Source organism: Argentina silus, assembly GCF_951799395.1.
Source record: "Argentina silus genome assembly, chromosome: 16".
In the NCBI taxonomy this organism is placed as follows: domain Eukaryota; kingdom Metazoa; phylum Chordata; class Actinopteri; order Argentiniformes; family Argentinidae; genus Argentina; species Argentina silus.
Genome location: NC_139670.1, coordinates 2,548,129 through 2,564,147, shown reverse-complemented (window position 1 = coordinate 2,564,147; position 16,019 = coordinate 2,548,129). Strand labels below are relative to the sequence as shown.

General features: G+C 44.3%; 1 protein-coding gene across 1 annotated transcript in view; it reads left to right on the top strand.

Annotated features, from left to right (window-relative positions):
• Nucleotides 1–16,019, top strand: part of adamts14 (ADAM metallopeptidase with thrombospondin type 1 motif, 14) — a gene marked incomplete at its 5' end in the record, with an annotated part of 41,293 nt that overhangs the window by 19,120 nt on the left and 6,154 nt on the right. The window contains 11 exons of the mRNA XM_083687292.1: nt 1,674–1,757; nt 5,692–5,848; nt 9,223–9,328; nt 10,235–10,378; nt 11,132–11,264; nt 11,988–12,101; nt 12,480–12,628; nt 12,763–12,935; nt 14,131–14,264; nt 14,880–15,003; nt 15,342–15,422. Coding sequence (XP_083543418.1) covers nt 1,674–1,757; nt 5,692–5,848; nt 9,223–9,328; nt 10,235–10,378; nt 11,132–11,264; nt 11,988–12,101; nt 12,480–12,628; nt 12,763–12,935; nt 14,131–14,264; nt 14,880–15,003; nt 15,342–15,422 — 1,399 coding nt within the window. The remainder of the gene's footprint in view (nt 1–1,673; nt 1,758–5,691; nt 5,849–9,222; nt 9,329–10,234; nt 10,379–11,131; nt 11,265–11,987; nt 12,102–12,479; nt 12,629–12,762; nt 12,936–14,130; nt 14,265–14,879; nt 15,004–15,341; nt 15,423–16,019) is intronic.

The window sequence follows — 16,019 nt, the reverse complement described above, 5'->3', positions numbered from 1 at the left end:
CATGCAAAGCTCCCGCCAACCTCACCTTTCAAAGGCTGATTGTATAAGGTACATGTTTTTACTCAATGACAGTCTAGGAGGTCACACGGAGTGTGTGGGTGTTTGTGTCAAAACAAACGACTCTGATGTTTACCAGCCCTCTTGGCAAGTTGGTAATCATAACCCTTTCCCCAGTACGAGTGTGTTCCTGTTCTGTTCTCAGACTTCTTCTTCTCCTATGATTTATGGAAAAAGAAACAAGAATCTGTCCCACCACCCCTGCTTTTTCTCTAGAAGTACATTCAGTAAAAAAAAAAACCACAAATTGAAGCTGCTGATTGAGTAAATATGGCTTCGGAGGAGTGTTGACATGTACAAGGATCATGTGATGAGGATAAAACGTGCTGAGATGGAAATTTGACTTTCTTTGGTTTTGATTGGGATTCCAGGTTTCGCCCGCCTCCACGATTAAATATGCACATTCCACCCCGCCATTACGAAACCAAATGGCAGCCGTAGACTTCAGACTTCTCAGCCATTGCATAATAACACTGGGTTTCATTGGACGCTTGCCAGTGTCTTAACAAGGTATCGCACATGATTGCCTGTTGAATCACAATTTCATAGGAGGGAAAAGAAAAACTCCCCCCATGGCCAAACAGGCACAGCGCTAGGAGCGTTAGCATGATTTGCACTTCAGAACCAATCTCTGTAGAGGGGGGCTCCTGTCGAGCAGAAACACGCTGCTGTGTCAAATATTCAGAGACAAGCTAAGTGAATCAGTGCTTGTCTTGTTCAGCTCTAATGGATGGTCATCACCGGAGCTTGCTTTCAGCTTTGCGTTTAGAGTAAACATCTGATATAGTAGTTATGACATACTGAGTCATTCTATGTCTCTAGGTGGGGGCTGGCTGAATGTCCTCCTATTCCGTTTTGAAGGCCAAACAAACAATTCAGCTCAATTCAAACAACTTTTAACAGCAGCGTCTGTAATGTGTGAGGGCTTTGATGCAGGGCAAGGCGCGGGCGTCCTGTGTACGTCTGTGTACGTCTCGGTGGTCTGACTCTCCTCCAGCAACTTGTCCTCAGGAACCCACAGTCGCCCATGAAGAGATGATGTATGTAGCATCCACGTCTCTCTTCAGGCTGCAAGCACGTCCCGGTGAAATAGCCCTGCTTTGGCTTCAACTGCTTTATAGGATTCCCAGCTGCCTCCAGCTGGGTCGTAGTCTCCTGATCTGCAGTATTAGTGTAGCGTAGCCCAGAAATTACTAACGTGGCAACTGACGTCCCTTGGAGCAGAGCTCACTAACAACTCAGTGTTCCCTTTGGCCCCCCTATCAGTGTGCCCACAGCGTATCTTGGAGAAATTAAATTTTCGATCCCGAAGCATTATTTCCCTTGTTCAAACAGTTCTCTAACAAGGTACTTCACCTCACTTCAAGGTTGACTCTCCAGGTTTAGATGTGTCGTGTCTTTGTAATGGGTTTGTTTGGCTGTTTGTTGTTGTTGTTGTTGTTGTTGACACTGCGATGAAGGGCCTTCTGGAGTAGAAAGGCTTGGATGTTGGAGTGTGGTGGAGTGGAGCGAGAGTTTCTGTTTCAAGGCTCACCGTACTTGAGAAAGCTTCAGTGCCATGGCTTTGTCATGCCGCATTGCAGTGATTTATGCTGTTGATCTCCTTGCCCCCTCAGGTAGATGAGATCTATCACGATGAGTCCTTGGGAACCAACATCAACATCGTCCTGGTTCGCATGATAATGGTCGGGTACAGACAGGTAAGACTTCACTTCATCATCATGATTGCGGAGGGTAATTTCACGGAGGGCGGTCGAAGGAAATGACGTGGACATGAAAGGAAAAGTGGTGTATTTATGTGTGCACAGTGAAGGTTCATTACGGTGCATTCGGAAAGTATTCAGACTCCTTCACTTTTTCCACATTTAGTTATGTTACAGCCTTGTTCTATAATGGATTAAATTCATGTTTTCCCTCATCAATCAAACACCCCATAATGACAAAGCCAAAACAGGTTTTTAGAAGTTTGCTAATTTATTAAAAATAAAAAACTGAAATATCACATTTACATAAGTATTCAGACCCTTTACTCAGTACTTTGTTGAAGCACCTTTGGCAGCGATTACAGCCTTAAGTCTTCTTGGGTATGACGCTACAAGCTTGGCACACCTGTATTTGGGGAGTTTTTCCCATTCTTCTCTGCAGATCCTCTCAAGCTCTATCAGGTTGGATGGGGAGCGTCGGTGCACAGCTGTTGTCAGGTCTCTCCAGAGATGTTCGATTGGGTTCAAGTCCGGGCTCTGGCTGGGCCACTCAAGGACATTCAGAGACTTGTCCCAAAGCCACTCCTGTTGTCTTGGCTGTGTGCTTAGGGTCATTGTCCTGTTGGAAGGTGAACCTTCACCCCAGTCTGAGGTCCTGAGTGCTCTGGAGCAGGTTTTCATCAAGGATCTCTCTGTACTTTGCTCTGTTCATATTTCCCTCAATCCTGACTTGTCTCCCAGTCTCTGCCGCTGAAAAACATCCCCACAGCATGATGCTGCCACCACCATGCTTCACCGTAGGGATGGTATTGGCCAGGTGATGAGCCGTGCCTGGTTTCCTCCAGATGTGACACTTGGCATTCAGGCCAAAGAGTTCAATCTTGGTTTCATCAGACCAGAGAATCTTGTTTCTCATGGTCTGCGAGGTGCCTTTTGGCAAACTCCAAGCGGGCTGTCATGTGCTTTTTACTGAGGAGTGGCTTCTGTCTGGCCACTCTAACATAAAGGCCTGATTGGTGGAGTGCTGCAGAGATGGTTGTCCTTCTGGAAGGTTCTCCCATTTCCACAGAGGAACTCTGGAGCTCTGTCAGAGTGACCATTGGGTTCTTGGTCACCTCCCTGACGATGGCCCTTCTCCCCCTATTGCTCAGTTTGGCCGGGGGGCCAGTTCTAGTAAGAGTCTTGGTGGTTCCAAACTTATTCCATTGAAGAATGATGGAGGCTACTGTGTTTTGGGGGACCTTCAATAGTGCAGAAATGTTTTACATTTATTGTTTAAAATGTTTAAAAACATTTATTGAATCCATTTTAGAATAAGGCTCTAACATAACAAAATGTGAAAAAAATTAAGGGGTCTGAATACTTTCCGAATGCACTGTAGCCAGCCTATAATTCTTTCAAGGACTGAATCTTTGACTGAAATTGCCACTGCAGGTGAAAACGGAGTAGAGAAAAAAGCAAACTGTCAATAAAGATTCCATGCACCATGGCTTCCTTGGAGAAATCACAGCGTTTAATCATCACTGACATTTTGCTCAAGAGACCTCAGCCTCTATATTGATTTTCAACCATGAACTGAGGAGAAATGTCTGCTCGGCAAAGTGCTTGTTCTGTGCATCGTCTTTTCTGACCAGGTAGGACTATTTTGCAGAGAGTTGTTGCCTATGCTAGCTTGCAACATTGAAGATAATAGAAGAATAACTGATTTTTTTGTTTTTGTTTTTTTGCTCTGCCCAAACAATGTATTTGATCGCGAGGCGTCACTCATTTCAAACGGGTTTCCACCCCTTTTTAGCTACTTTCTGCAAAGGATTTCCTTACCAGACTTTCCAAAACGAGGGAAGTTTTTTCTCAACAAGGTTATTCTCTTGGCACATGAACCTCATTACACATCCAAACAGTCACATCAGACTTTTATCACACGAATTACTGTAGATGTTTTGATTGGCCAACCCGCCTGTTTCCTATCAAGCAACCTCCTCTCACCACAGACAGTGTTACACGCAGTCTTCCTCTGATAAACAGTGATACAGCATGCAGCCGTCTAGTTTATTACCAGTAAATTGCTCCATCCACATTCAAGTGCCTTTTTATCTGCACAACTGGCTCCTGCGTATTCCCTGACGAAGCACATTGGCTTCTCTTCTGCGCCTGGTTGCCAAAGCAGAGACAGTGTTTACACAATCCTGATTAGATGAGCTCAAACACGCTGAACGTGTCTACACTCCCACCAAGCAGGAGAAAATGAGAGGGGCAGGGAGTAATTCTACTGTACTTAGTAGCTACCTCTAGACGGACCCATGCTCCCCACCTTACACACCTCTCCGTGTGAGGGAGATAAGTACACTGGAGCTGTGCTGCAATATATCAGTATTTATGGTTCTCAGTAATGAATAGGTGAGCGAGGTGAATACCGTGTGACAGTGGAATGACAGCTGATGTCACAAGTGAACGGTTTGAATCTTAGCTACATTTGTACATTTCGCAGATCTCCAGCACAACTATTTCCACTTGAGCCTCACCTCAGTGCAGTTTTTGGGATTGATAGTGACACCCCATGCCAGCGTGAATAGAGACACACATGGTCGAGCTGGTGTTTGCACTGCAAGTCTGGCCCTGTTACACACAAGGTGAGCAGGGGTTGGAGAGAGAGACGGAGAAAGTGAGAGAGAGAGAGAGAGAGAGAGAGAGAGAGAGAGAGAGAGAGAGTGGGGAGGGTAAGAGAGAGAGAGATAGAGAGGGGGGGAGAGTGAGTGAGAGAGAGAGAGAGTGGGGAGGGTAAGAGAGAGAGATAGAGAGAGAGGGGGGAGAATGAGAGAGAGAGAGAGAGAAAGAGAGACAGACAAGGACGGAGAGAAAGAAAGAGAGAGAGAGGGGAATAATATGGAATAGAGTAGAGTAAATAGAATAAAATAAGAAAAACTCATAGAAAGAAAAGTACATGTGTCACATGATGCAGTTATTGTCCGTAGCCTCTGTTGTAATCATACAAATACAAAAAAAATACAAAAAATCATACTAATATCAGATGCTGTGATTGAATAGAATATTTTCATTCATTGGAATCTCTCATCGCATCAATGGACAATAGGTTTCCTGATTGGCCTTTGGTTTCCTCTCTTCATGATGTGTTGTCTGATTGATTTCTCTAGCACTTTGCTGAGAGAAGGAAAAAGGGGAAAGAGAGGCACCATTGAAGTGTGTGAGTCTATTTGAGTCTCATGGTCCATCAGAATTCACACGGGTCGTACAGTATACAGTACTGTTGGCTGTGTCTCACATGCGTGTCCTCTGTTTAAAAAACATGTGTGCGCATGCATGACCCTCAACACATCACCCAGTCTAGATGATCTAGATGACTTAGTTCACACTTAGTATAACTCTGTAAAATACAGTATGATATGATATGGGAACTTGGGAGTGATCTGAGATTCGTTCTCCATCATGGCTTTTTATTTATTTATTTATTTAACCTTTAATTTACCAAGTTAGTCTCAACAAAGGCCAACAGATCAGGAGATATATTTTACCTGGCCAAAATAGCAGCACACAAAGTTTTAGTTCATAGATTTAGATCATAGAACACAAGCACTACAGTTTAAAACATATATTTAAATGTACACATTGAGCAGCAAGAAGGATTGGGGAAAAGCGGTGCAACAAGGGGTCGAAACATTTCGACACGCTGAGTTCTATCTGACAGGTGGCCTTTGAACCATGAGACTGCCTGATCAGATAAACCTATGTTGACAAGTCTTTGCAACATGATGTCATGATCATCCTGTGTCTGTCTCCACAGTCCATGTGATATGGGAACGTGGAAGAGATCTGAGATCTGTCCTCCATCTTGTGTCTGTCTCCACAGTCCATGTGATATGGGAACGTGGAAGTGATCTGAGATCTGTCCTCCATCTTGTGTCTGTCTCCACAGTCCATAAGCCTGATCGAGCGCGGGAACCCGTCCCGTAGCCTGGAACAGGTCTGTCGCTGGGCCAACACACAGCAGCGCCGCGACCCAGATCACGCTGAGTACCACGACCATGCCATCTTCCTCACAAGGCAAGATTTTGGCCCCGCAGGTATGCAAGGTACTGTATTTCTCTCGATCGAGGCCTGTGCAGACTGAGTTGCTGATCTGATCTGATCTACTTCCATTCACAAGGGTTGGCTTCAAGTCCTGCTCAGGTAAGGTGGTCTCTGGAAATGTACAGTGTAGGGGATGCAGCTGCTGAGGTCCAGAACTTGTTTCTGATCCGACAGCGGTGACCTCACGTGAGAGTATAAGACATGAGCGAGTATTTTTCCAACACCTGGCTGACTGGGCATCGGTGCCAACCTATGTTTAAAAAAAAAGAAAAAAAAAAAGTACCATCAGATATTCAAAAGAAAGGTTTTTTGGCATGTAGGGAAAAAACGAAAATGCACAAAAGTTCTGACAGTAATAAAAACTTTTTTCGCCTTTGGTTATGAAGGCAATAGGGTACAGTAAGAACTTATCCGTTATTCTTTATTTCAGTTTCTTTGTAAATTTCTATTTATTTGTATTTAAACAGTACCTTCTATTCAAAAACAGATCAATTTAGCCTCCTACTTCATATTTTGTTTCAGTTAATTGCTGTTTTAATTTGAATCTCTGTTTTTTTGTTTCATGGAATTCTTCCCACTTACAGACAAATTGTACAGTGACAATGACTGACAGTAAACAAGATGCATTTGTTACTTACACGGTTTGAATCATTTTCAGACAATGATTTGCATATTTCAACTGTATGAGGCTTCTTCCTCCAAAGACTTGTTATTCAAGGAGCATAATTTAAGATGAATGCTGTTGTTTTGGTCTCTTCTGCATAAATTGGATATTGAACATAAACTGCAGTACAACCATCTACACCACAGTTCAAGTATGCATTTAGGAATTGCATCACCTCACAACCACACACAAAAAAAAAGAAGATCAAAAAAACCGATCACTGCAAGAATTTGCAGTGTCTTTGGAAGTTCATCACCATCGCCACTTATTGACTGTGTCTTTTTAAAAAAAAAAAATTATAAATCTTTTGAAGCACACGTGTCATGTCAAGACAATCAGAAACTACCTGCTTTGCTTGTCACACTTCAGATGTTACCATGGTTCCAACTGTGTTATGACCATAACAGGCTAGTCTCTATGGCAGGTTGGCCTTGGTTGGGCTGGGCCCATCGCTGCAGGGACACACCTCTCAGGGCTAGGGGTAAACATGACACTCTCTTGCTAAAGTTTTACTATGGGTGGGTAGATTCTATTTCCAAATATAGACCAAGGGACGATAGAAGAAACTCCATTGATAAAGAGAGTCAGCAAAACAAACACAGTTGGAAACGTCCCAGAACGCCCTGTCTGTTTTAGAATCCTCTATCCTCTATCCAACAACAAAGACCTTTACACTCTTGGTGCTAGCCAATGCAATTCTGACAATAATGGTCGGTTAAAAGTGTTTACAAAACGTTTTTGTATATTACTGTGTTTGTGGTTCTTCTTCTTAGTTTACAGTAGGCTCTGTAGCACTGACAGGTACAGTATGTTGAATGTTAATGAGTATTTCAACATGACTCCCACCTCACCTCTCCCATTTCATTCATTCAGTAGGACCATTTCATCCAGATGTAGCGTATGATTATATGATTCATGGCTGTAATTGCTGCAGCACTCTTTTTCGCTTCACCGTGCACAGCTCACCATGGCTTCTTTCATGGGAATGTAACCTACAACACATTCTCCTGAATCTCCTTTATCTGCCTTCAGATAAAGGGCTTAGCTTAGCTCCGACAGCTGCTTTCATGTTTTGCTATTTCACTTGCAGTCCTGAGTAGGTAACTCACGATCACCTTTTGTGGAAAGAGTAGAAACACGACAATCCGTCTAACAAAGTCATTAAGACCATACATGGTGAATTACCTGGTCGACCCAGATAGTTTGTACTATCAAACCATGTTGGCATGTCAACGACAGTGATAGGAGTTGGCCAATTGCACAAACAGTCTGGGTCGCCCAGGCAGCCATTATGCCAGTGACACAAAGAATGCCATTTTGCGATGGACAGAGTCACTTTTGGATGCTGCCATTTTCATTGTAGGCCTAATACTTTCTATAGATCACCACAAAATGTAGTCTAGATGCTTTTGAAGCAGCCTCATCAACTTTTGTCTGCGTCTGCATTTTCTGCTTTTTACCTGCATGCCAAAGGTCTTCCAATGGTCAGAGAGCATGAAATTCATTTGAAAACAACAACAACAACAAAAAAATACCAGAATGTGCTTCTGAACCAAACCAAATGCGCTAAGCTGAATCGCTGCACATCTCTTGATCGAGTATAAGTAGAATGTGTCCTTTTTTGCTTTGCTTCATGACTCATGTATGTACAGTCAACTGTTTTCAACTGTATGGTTGTGTTGGGTTTTTACTGTATCAAACCTGTGTCGGTCCGCGCTGGGTTTAACTAAATGCTATCCAAGCTCACTGTACTGTTCTGCACTCTCTGGTCCTTCACCTTTTATGGAGGCATTTCAAGACACAAGCTGTCACACAGACTAAAGCCTCAGGCTGTTCCCAAACCCACTCCAGTCACTCCAAGTTTGACAGTGTCAGTTGGGTGAAAGCATTCATTATTTCCTTCCCTGGAGGTGTTGAGATTATTGACAGTGTATTTTTAACTGGCATTTCATTCATCGGCAATACCTTGCAGCCTTTAGCACTCAAATAAATGGCATGTACTGCATAAGTTATGGCGCGAACTGATACTTAATGTTAGTGCAAACACCCATGTGAATATGATCTATTATATATGGTTTATAGTTTATGTTCTTTGTTTTCATTCGCTGAGTCATGTCAGATCATATTTGTTTCCAATTAGTTCTCTTCACATGCTATTAAACATACACACATACTGGAGTCATTTAATTGGCTCTGATGAAGTCATTGGTGTTCTTTACTGGTCATAAATCCCAGAGTATCGACTTTACAGCGGTCCAGACTCAATCAATCATGCCGTAGCAATTTTGATGTAATGTATTGTTTGTTAACGCAGCCATTGCCGGTGCACACATTATGAACACCTTTTGTGTACTTGTTAAAGTGTACTTGCTGTTCTTCCTCTGCACCCAAAACCATTCTGCAATTCGGTTTGACGACATGAGAAAGCTGTACCGCACTGCAATGGAGGGATGATTGGGTTTCGCACTGGTCGACAGACGTGTTGAATCAACCAGAACTCACACAACTAGGCTACATCAGTACATATGACTGCACATGATGTGCAGTCCAAAACGGGACTTAATAAGTATTTAGCCACAGTAATTACAGCTGTCTAATCATCCAGCCGTACTCGTGTTTGCCCCTTAACCTACACCGTGTCAAGAGTATGCTAACGATGCTATAACGGGCTTAGCGGGTCATTATCGGTGCTGTCTTGTCTCCGTTGCCTAGGTTACGCCCCGGTGACGGGGATGTGTCACCCGCTGCGGAGCTGCACGCTGAACCACGAGGACGGCTTCTCCTCCGCCTTCGTGGTGGCCCACGAGACAGGCCACGTGTAAGTGGCGACACCTTTGTCATTATAAATCGAGAAATATTATAATCCGTTCCTACGCACACAGGGATGTCAAAGAGCAAAGTGTCACAGCGTGAGTTCACCAAGCATTAGTACGCCCCGCAGCGACTCAAGTTATTGACAAGCCGACTCTACCTCCAATGTGTACTCTGCCAATCATCGCCATTGACATGGTGTGAGGAGGCGAGATGAGACGTTGATAACTGATTGAAATCCACCATATCGGTTTTCTTCTGTCAAGGTCCTCTGTTTGGTTTAACCTGCCGATAGATTAAAAGGGAATCTCTCATGATGATGATGATGATGATGATGTAGTATCGATTGTCCATGGTAGAGAGCCAGTGCTTTGGGAGGGTAGGGTAGTGGTAGTAGTGTTCCTCCATGGGTAGCTCAACACTGCCGCCTATGGGCGAGAGTCATATAAAGGGTATATTCAAACCTTGGCTGTTGCACCTTTATATATCTCCCTGTTTTCCAACCATATGGAGTGGAATGGAATAGTAAGGGATAGCTCTTCCCCCTGTCCTCCTCCTCCTTCCTATATTTTTTCTCTGTCTGTTTTGCTAATGGAGGCTTGGTTCCTTTGACTATGTTGAAAAGCACATCAGATTATTTTAAATATATATATCTGTCATCATTCATTTGGGGAACCTCTTATCGCAGATCTCAGATCTTTTTTATTTCAATAAATATTGTCATTGCTTGAAAGGTCAAACCATGATTTTTTTTTTTGCCAACCAACAAACCACGTTTGTATTGTATTCATTGGTTATATTGTTCAGTATTGTTCTTGTTATGAAGCACTTTGTGACATTTGTCTGTATAAAAAGTGCTATACAAACAAATTTGATTGATTGATTGATTGATTGATTGATTGATTTCCAACAGGTTAGGTATGGAACACGACGGCCAGGGGAACCGCTGTGCAGATGAGACTAGTATGGGGAGTATTATGGCTCCACTGGTGCAGGCAGCCTTCCACCGCTACCACTGGTCACGCTGCAGCAAGCAGGAGCTGAACCGCTACATCCAGTAGGTCTACTAGTATTGATTGATTGATTGATTGATTGATTATTAATCCAGGTTAGTCTCATCGAGATACAATCTCTTTTTCAAGAGAGACCTGGTTCGTGACAGCAGCCAAGGAAAACGACATACAGATGTCACAAAACAGATGCAGACACACTCATTTTACAAACAAGTTAAAACACATTAAAAACTAATCAGACATAGACACACCATAAAAAGGTTAGCGATATAGTCACACATATATATATATATATATATATATGTATATATATATATATATATATATATATATATATATATATATATATATATATATATATATATATATATATATATATATATATGCATTTCACACACAAACATACAATACAGTCATACATAAAATCAATCACATGTACCACCACCAGATTAGGCGTCTCCTCCCTACCACTACACTGGGTGGGTTCAAATACTATTTCACATGTTTTTAAATACTTTGTTCAAATACTGAGCGTTGGAGGCTTGTGCCTGTCTAGACTTCCAGATGGGCTGGGTTTGCAACGGGCTACGAGACTTTTTGACAGACCGGGTGTTTCAATAGCTACGATGCAACAAAACAAAGTAAAATAATGATATTTCAAGACAGTATGCATGGTGGATTGACTAGAAATACATGTGAAAATTGATTTAGGGTAAACTCAATTTAGTGTCTCTCTCAATTTCCTGTGTGTTCTGACCTGCTACGTCTCCCCCCCCCCCCCCCCCCCCCCCACACAGCTCTTATGATTGCCTGCTGGATGACCCTTTCGAACACAAGTGGCCCAAGCTTCCTGAGTTACCGGGGATCAATTACTCCATGGACGAGCAGTGTCGCTTTGATTTCGGCGTCGGTTACAAGATGTGCACTGCTGTAAGGACTTAGCACTCTAGGATCCAAGAATAGGCATCTGAGGCTGTTCATTTCTCCTTTGACCTTTGTGTCATACTGGACAAGGATTAGAGGAAGGAAGGTCTTCCATCTTCAGAGAGCCAGCCATGTCATTCAGGGGTCATCCACCACAAAGGTCAGGCCCCGAGGGAGCGAGACTCCTCCAGGGCCTTGTTTACTGTGTCCTGATATTTCAGTGGTAATAGGCAGAGCAGCCGTCCAGTGAGCTTTGGCTAGAATAACGTTGAGCAGAAGTAGAAGAAGAAGATTTGTGTGCCAGGAACACGCCTCAGAGGAAATATCTAATGGAGGAATGAACTCCTCATCTGCTAGCTGACCCATAGCCTGGCCACAGAAATGTTCGCTCTCTAAGGCTGGTGTTTTTTCTAACATGCTCTGAACTCTCTGTCTCTGTCTTTGTTTGTCTGTCTCTGTCTCTTTCTTTCTCTGTGTCCCTCTGTCTCTCTCTCTGGCTCTCTCTCTCTTTCGCTCTCTCTAACTCTCTCTTACCCTCCCCACTCTCTCTCTCTCTCTTTCTCTCTCTCTCTCTCACTCCCCCCTCTCTCTCTATCTCTCTCTTACCCTCCCCCCTCTCTCTCTATCTCTCTCTTACCCTCCCCACTCTCTCTCTCTCTCCCTCTCTCTCTCTCTCTCTCTCTTACCCTCCCCACTCTCTCTCTCTCTCTCTCTCTCTCTCTCTCTTAGTTTCGAACATACGATCCCTGTAAGCAGCTGTGGTGCAGTCACCCTGACAACCAGTACTTCTGCAAAACTAAAAAGGGTCCTCCAGTGGACGGCACTGAGTGCGCTGCAGGAAAGGTGGGAAAGGCCAATTCTAAAAGTCCCTCTGTTTTTTTTTCTTCTTTTCATGTATTTCCTATATTGGTGGGAAGGTTCGGAAATGTACAATGTGGAAAATGTATGCCGGTTTGAGTGTACTTAATGGACTGGCAAAAAAGTATGAATTAAAATGTTCCTTTTAGGAGTGAAAATAAAAGGGACTAAAATAATGCAAGCAATGCTGTCGAATAGAAAGTTTAATTGAGAGAGTGCTCTGCTTTAGGCTTCTCTAAGTGGAAGTTGTTGTTGTTGTTGTCGTTGTTCAGACAGTCAAGGCTACACGACACAGGATACACTTACGGTGCGGTGCTGTTGCACTCCTCTAATCTCCACTGTTCCTCTGTCTCTGGGGTTCAGTGGTGCTTCAAGGGCCATTGCATATGGAGGTCGGCTCACCAGCCCCAGGGCCATGACGGTAGCTGGGGAGTCTGGACCAAGTTTGGCTCCTGCTCCAGGACCTGTGGAGGTGGAGTCCGCTCCCGCAGCAGGCAGTGTAACAACCCTGCGTAAGTCTCCATGGGGGGGGGGACATGGAAGGCATGGGGGGGGGGGGGGGGGGGGGGAGTGGTGGTGTGTGTGTGTGTGTGTGTGTGTTACCGTTTTTTTTAGCGTTTATTTTCTAGTTTTTATCCCTCATCAGGCCTGCCTACGGTGGGCGGGAATGCCCTGGGTCGACGTTCGACTATCAGATGTGCAACACGGAGGAGTGTGCGGGCCCGTACGAGGATTTCCGTGCCCAGCAGTGTGTCCAAAGAAGCAACAAATACCACAAGAACATCAAGCACACCTGGCTTCCCTACGAGCACTCAGACGGTAAGACAGTACAAAGTAAAAAAAATAAATTAAAAAAAACACACTGGCTCCGTTTTCAAAGCTGTTCCGAAGCTCCGCCCAGGAGAGGAAATGGAGAGATGAGATTGGCAGAAAAGACAAGTGCATGGTGTACTCTCTCTCTGCACGGTCAAGAAGAGAAATGGAGGGTGTCTGATTTCAGACAGCGAGAGCTATGTCTCCAGTTATGCCTCAGACGTGACTTGGTCTCTTATCTCATGGCCTTCAGATCACGCATGTGCCCGTATCGACACACTCGAGTATCGAGTGTGCCCTTTTGACACATCACTCTCTCTCTCTCTCTCTCTCTCTCTCTCTCTTTCTCTCTGGATAAACTATCTACTAAACAAAATGATATGCTGTAAATACGTTTCCTGTCTCTCTACACTGTCTCTGTCTGATAAAAAAAAACTCTGAAAAACAAGAACAAATTGAGATACCAGTGGTGCAGAGACAGAGAGACAGAGAGACAGAGAGACAGAGAGACAGAGAGAGACAGAGAGACGTCTGTTTGGCATTCGTGCTGCATCGCAGTTCTTCCACCCTTCTCCTGCAGTATGCACTTGTGCATTTCCACAAATGGATTTGAAAAGCAAGGACTGGTCATTAAGCATGGGTTCTAATGGCAATCTGTTTTCAGTGAAGTTCACTTTGTATGTCAGCAATGGGACACAGCATGAGAGACTTAAGTGGTCTTATAATTGTATGGACGTCTATGTGGCCTTCCAGTGATAATTGATTGAAATGGAACATACAGTACATGGGTTAGAATCTAGCCTAATGCCCTTCTGACACACTCTCCTATAATAATAATAATAAAAATAATAATTATAATAATAATAATAATAATAATGCATTTATTTTGCGTAGCGTTTTCTCAGGACTCAAAGACACTACATTTCATGGAGAGAACAATAATAGATAGATGAATAAAAAGTCAAACAAAAGCACAGTCAGTAAAAACAACAATAAAAAAAAGATTAAGATTAAAGATTAAAAGCAAGTTTAAAAAGATGGGTTTTGAGGGTACGACGCTGTATCTTCCCCTGCGTCACTACCCAAAACCAGACGGAGCCATGTGTGAGACTGTGAGTGAGAGACGTCTGCGTGGCCTGTGTGTGTTTCAGTGTGTGACACGGCGAGAATGAGAGACATCTGCGTGGTCTGTGTGTTTCAGAGGCCCACAAGTGTGAGCTGAGCTGCCAGTCCAAGGAGACGTCAGAGGTGGTGTTCATGAACCAGGTGATGCATGATGGGACACGCTGCAGCTACACAGACCCCTTCAGTGTGTGTGCCCGAGGGGAGTGTCTGGTAGGTATCTCTCTCTCTCTCTCTCTCTCTGTCTCTCTGTCTCTCTCTCTCTGTCTCTCTCTCTCTCTCAATCTCTGTCTGTCTCCATCTCCATCTCTGTCTCTGTCTCTCTCTTTCTCTCTCTCGCTCTCTGTCTCTCTTTTTCTCTATCTCGGTCCCTCTCTTTGTTTCTCTCTCTCTCTCTCTCTCTCCCTCTCTCTCTCTCTCTCTCTCTCACTCTCTCTCTCTCTCTCTTTAATTACAGTTAATTAAGTCCAGTTATGGTGTAGTTGTAGTGTAGAAATCTAGGCATATGATAGACATATGTTAGGCATAGTATAACTATGTACTGACTACTGGGTTTATAGGGACATGTCCTATAAAGCATGACCTAGTTTTCAGTGATACACTCAGACCGGAAAGAATTTAGAGATTGAGCTCAGAACATTCTGTTATTATGGCTACAGTTTTACTGCACATTTCGAATGTGCGTCACGTTTGGAGCAGATGTCTCGTGCTTCCCGCTGCGTCGATTCCCACAGCCCTAATCTCTGTCAGTATAAAAGTCAAGAGCGAAACGAGCGTTTGCCCCTGGTTGGTCGGTTGATTGACTGACGGTGCCCTTCCTGTTCACAGCATGTGGGCTGCGACAAGGAGGTGGGCTCGTACAAACAGGAAGACAAGTGCGGGGTCTGTGGGGGAGACAACTCCCATTGCCGCACTGTCAAACTCACGCTCACCAAGACGCCCAAAAAAACAGGTAATCAACCGCCCGGCGTGGGGGGTGGGGGGGTGGGGGGCATGAACTCTCTCAGAGCCCTGAGAGAGATGACAGATATTCGCTGTGAATTCACACTGTATACCCTCCCGTATCTGTGGGTTAAAGGTTTTTGTTAGAATTTTTTTTTACCCTGCCCTGCCTTGACATTTATCAGACATTTTTATCCCAAGAAACTTACAACAAGTCCATCACAGCTCTGGACATCTTCAGCCACTGACTGCACATTTTCCCCCGGTTAACGAGGTCTGTAAACAAGCTGTGTGCTTCGTTTAATTGGACGAGCGCCCTGATGAGCCTCTGACATTGTCCTTTATCAGGCATGCTGAAGATGTTTGACATCCCCGTCGGCGCTCGCCACATTGTCATCGAGGAGAACGAGACGTCCCCCCATATAATTGGTGAGTGTGTCAGATAAATGGGAACCTTCAAATGGACTCGGACCCTAACCATGGTTACCTATTTAATTGGTCCCAACCAGGTCCAGTTTCACAGGAGGCGTGCGTGCGTGCGTGCGTGCGTGCGTGCGTGCGTGCGTGCGTGCGTGTGTGCGTGCGGTGTATATGTTCTGGTCTTTGATATATCTTATAGTAAAGCACTTATCTCAAATGTGAGGTGAGATGTGAGCAGAGAGGTAATTTGTTTTCACACGCGCTGCTTTGACTGACATGATGAAAGCCCTACCTGGAAAAGCCGTGAAAGAGCAGACGTCAGCTGTGTGTCAGAGATAACAGGTCCAGGGCCCAGAATCTGCCAGGTGTACGTGCCACATATATAAGTGAGTGTGAGAGTGCATGTGCGTGTGTGCATATGTGTGAGTGCATATGTGTGAGTGCGTGTGTGTGTGTGTGTGTGTGTGTGTGTGTGTGTGTGAGTGGCACTCCTGTCCGCCCCCACACAATAGCTCTCTGTGTGAATGGCTCACCCTGGCCCCCAGACAAGCCCTCCTCTCTCTGGTATTTACAGTATAAAGTCATTAGAAGATGAGTCTGAACCCT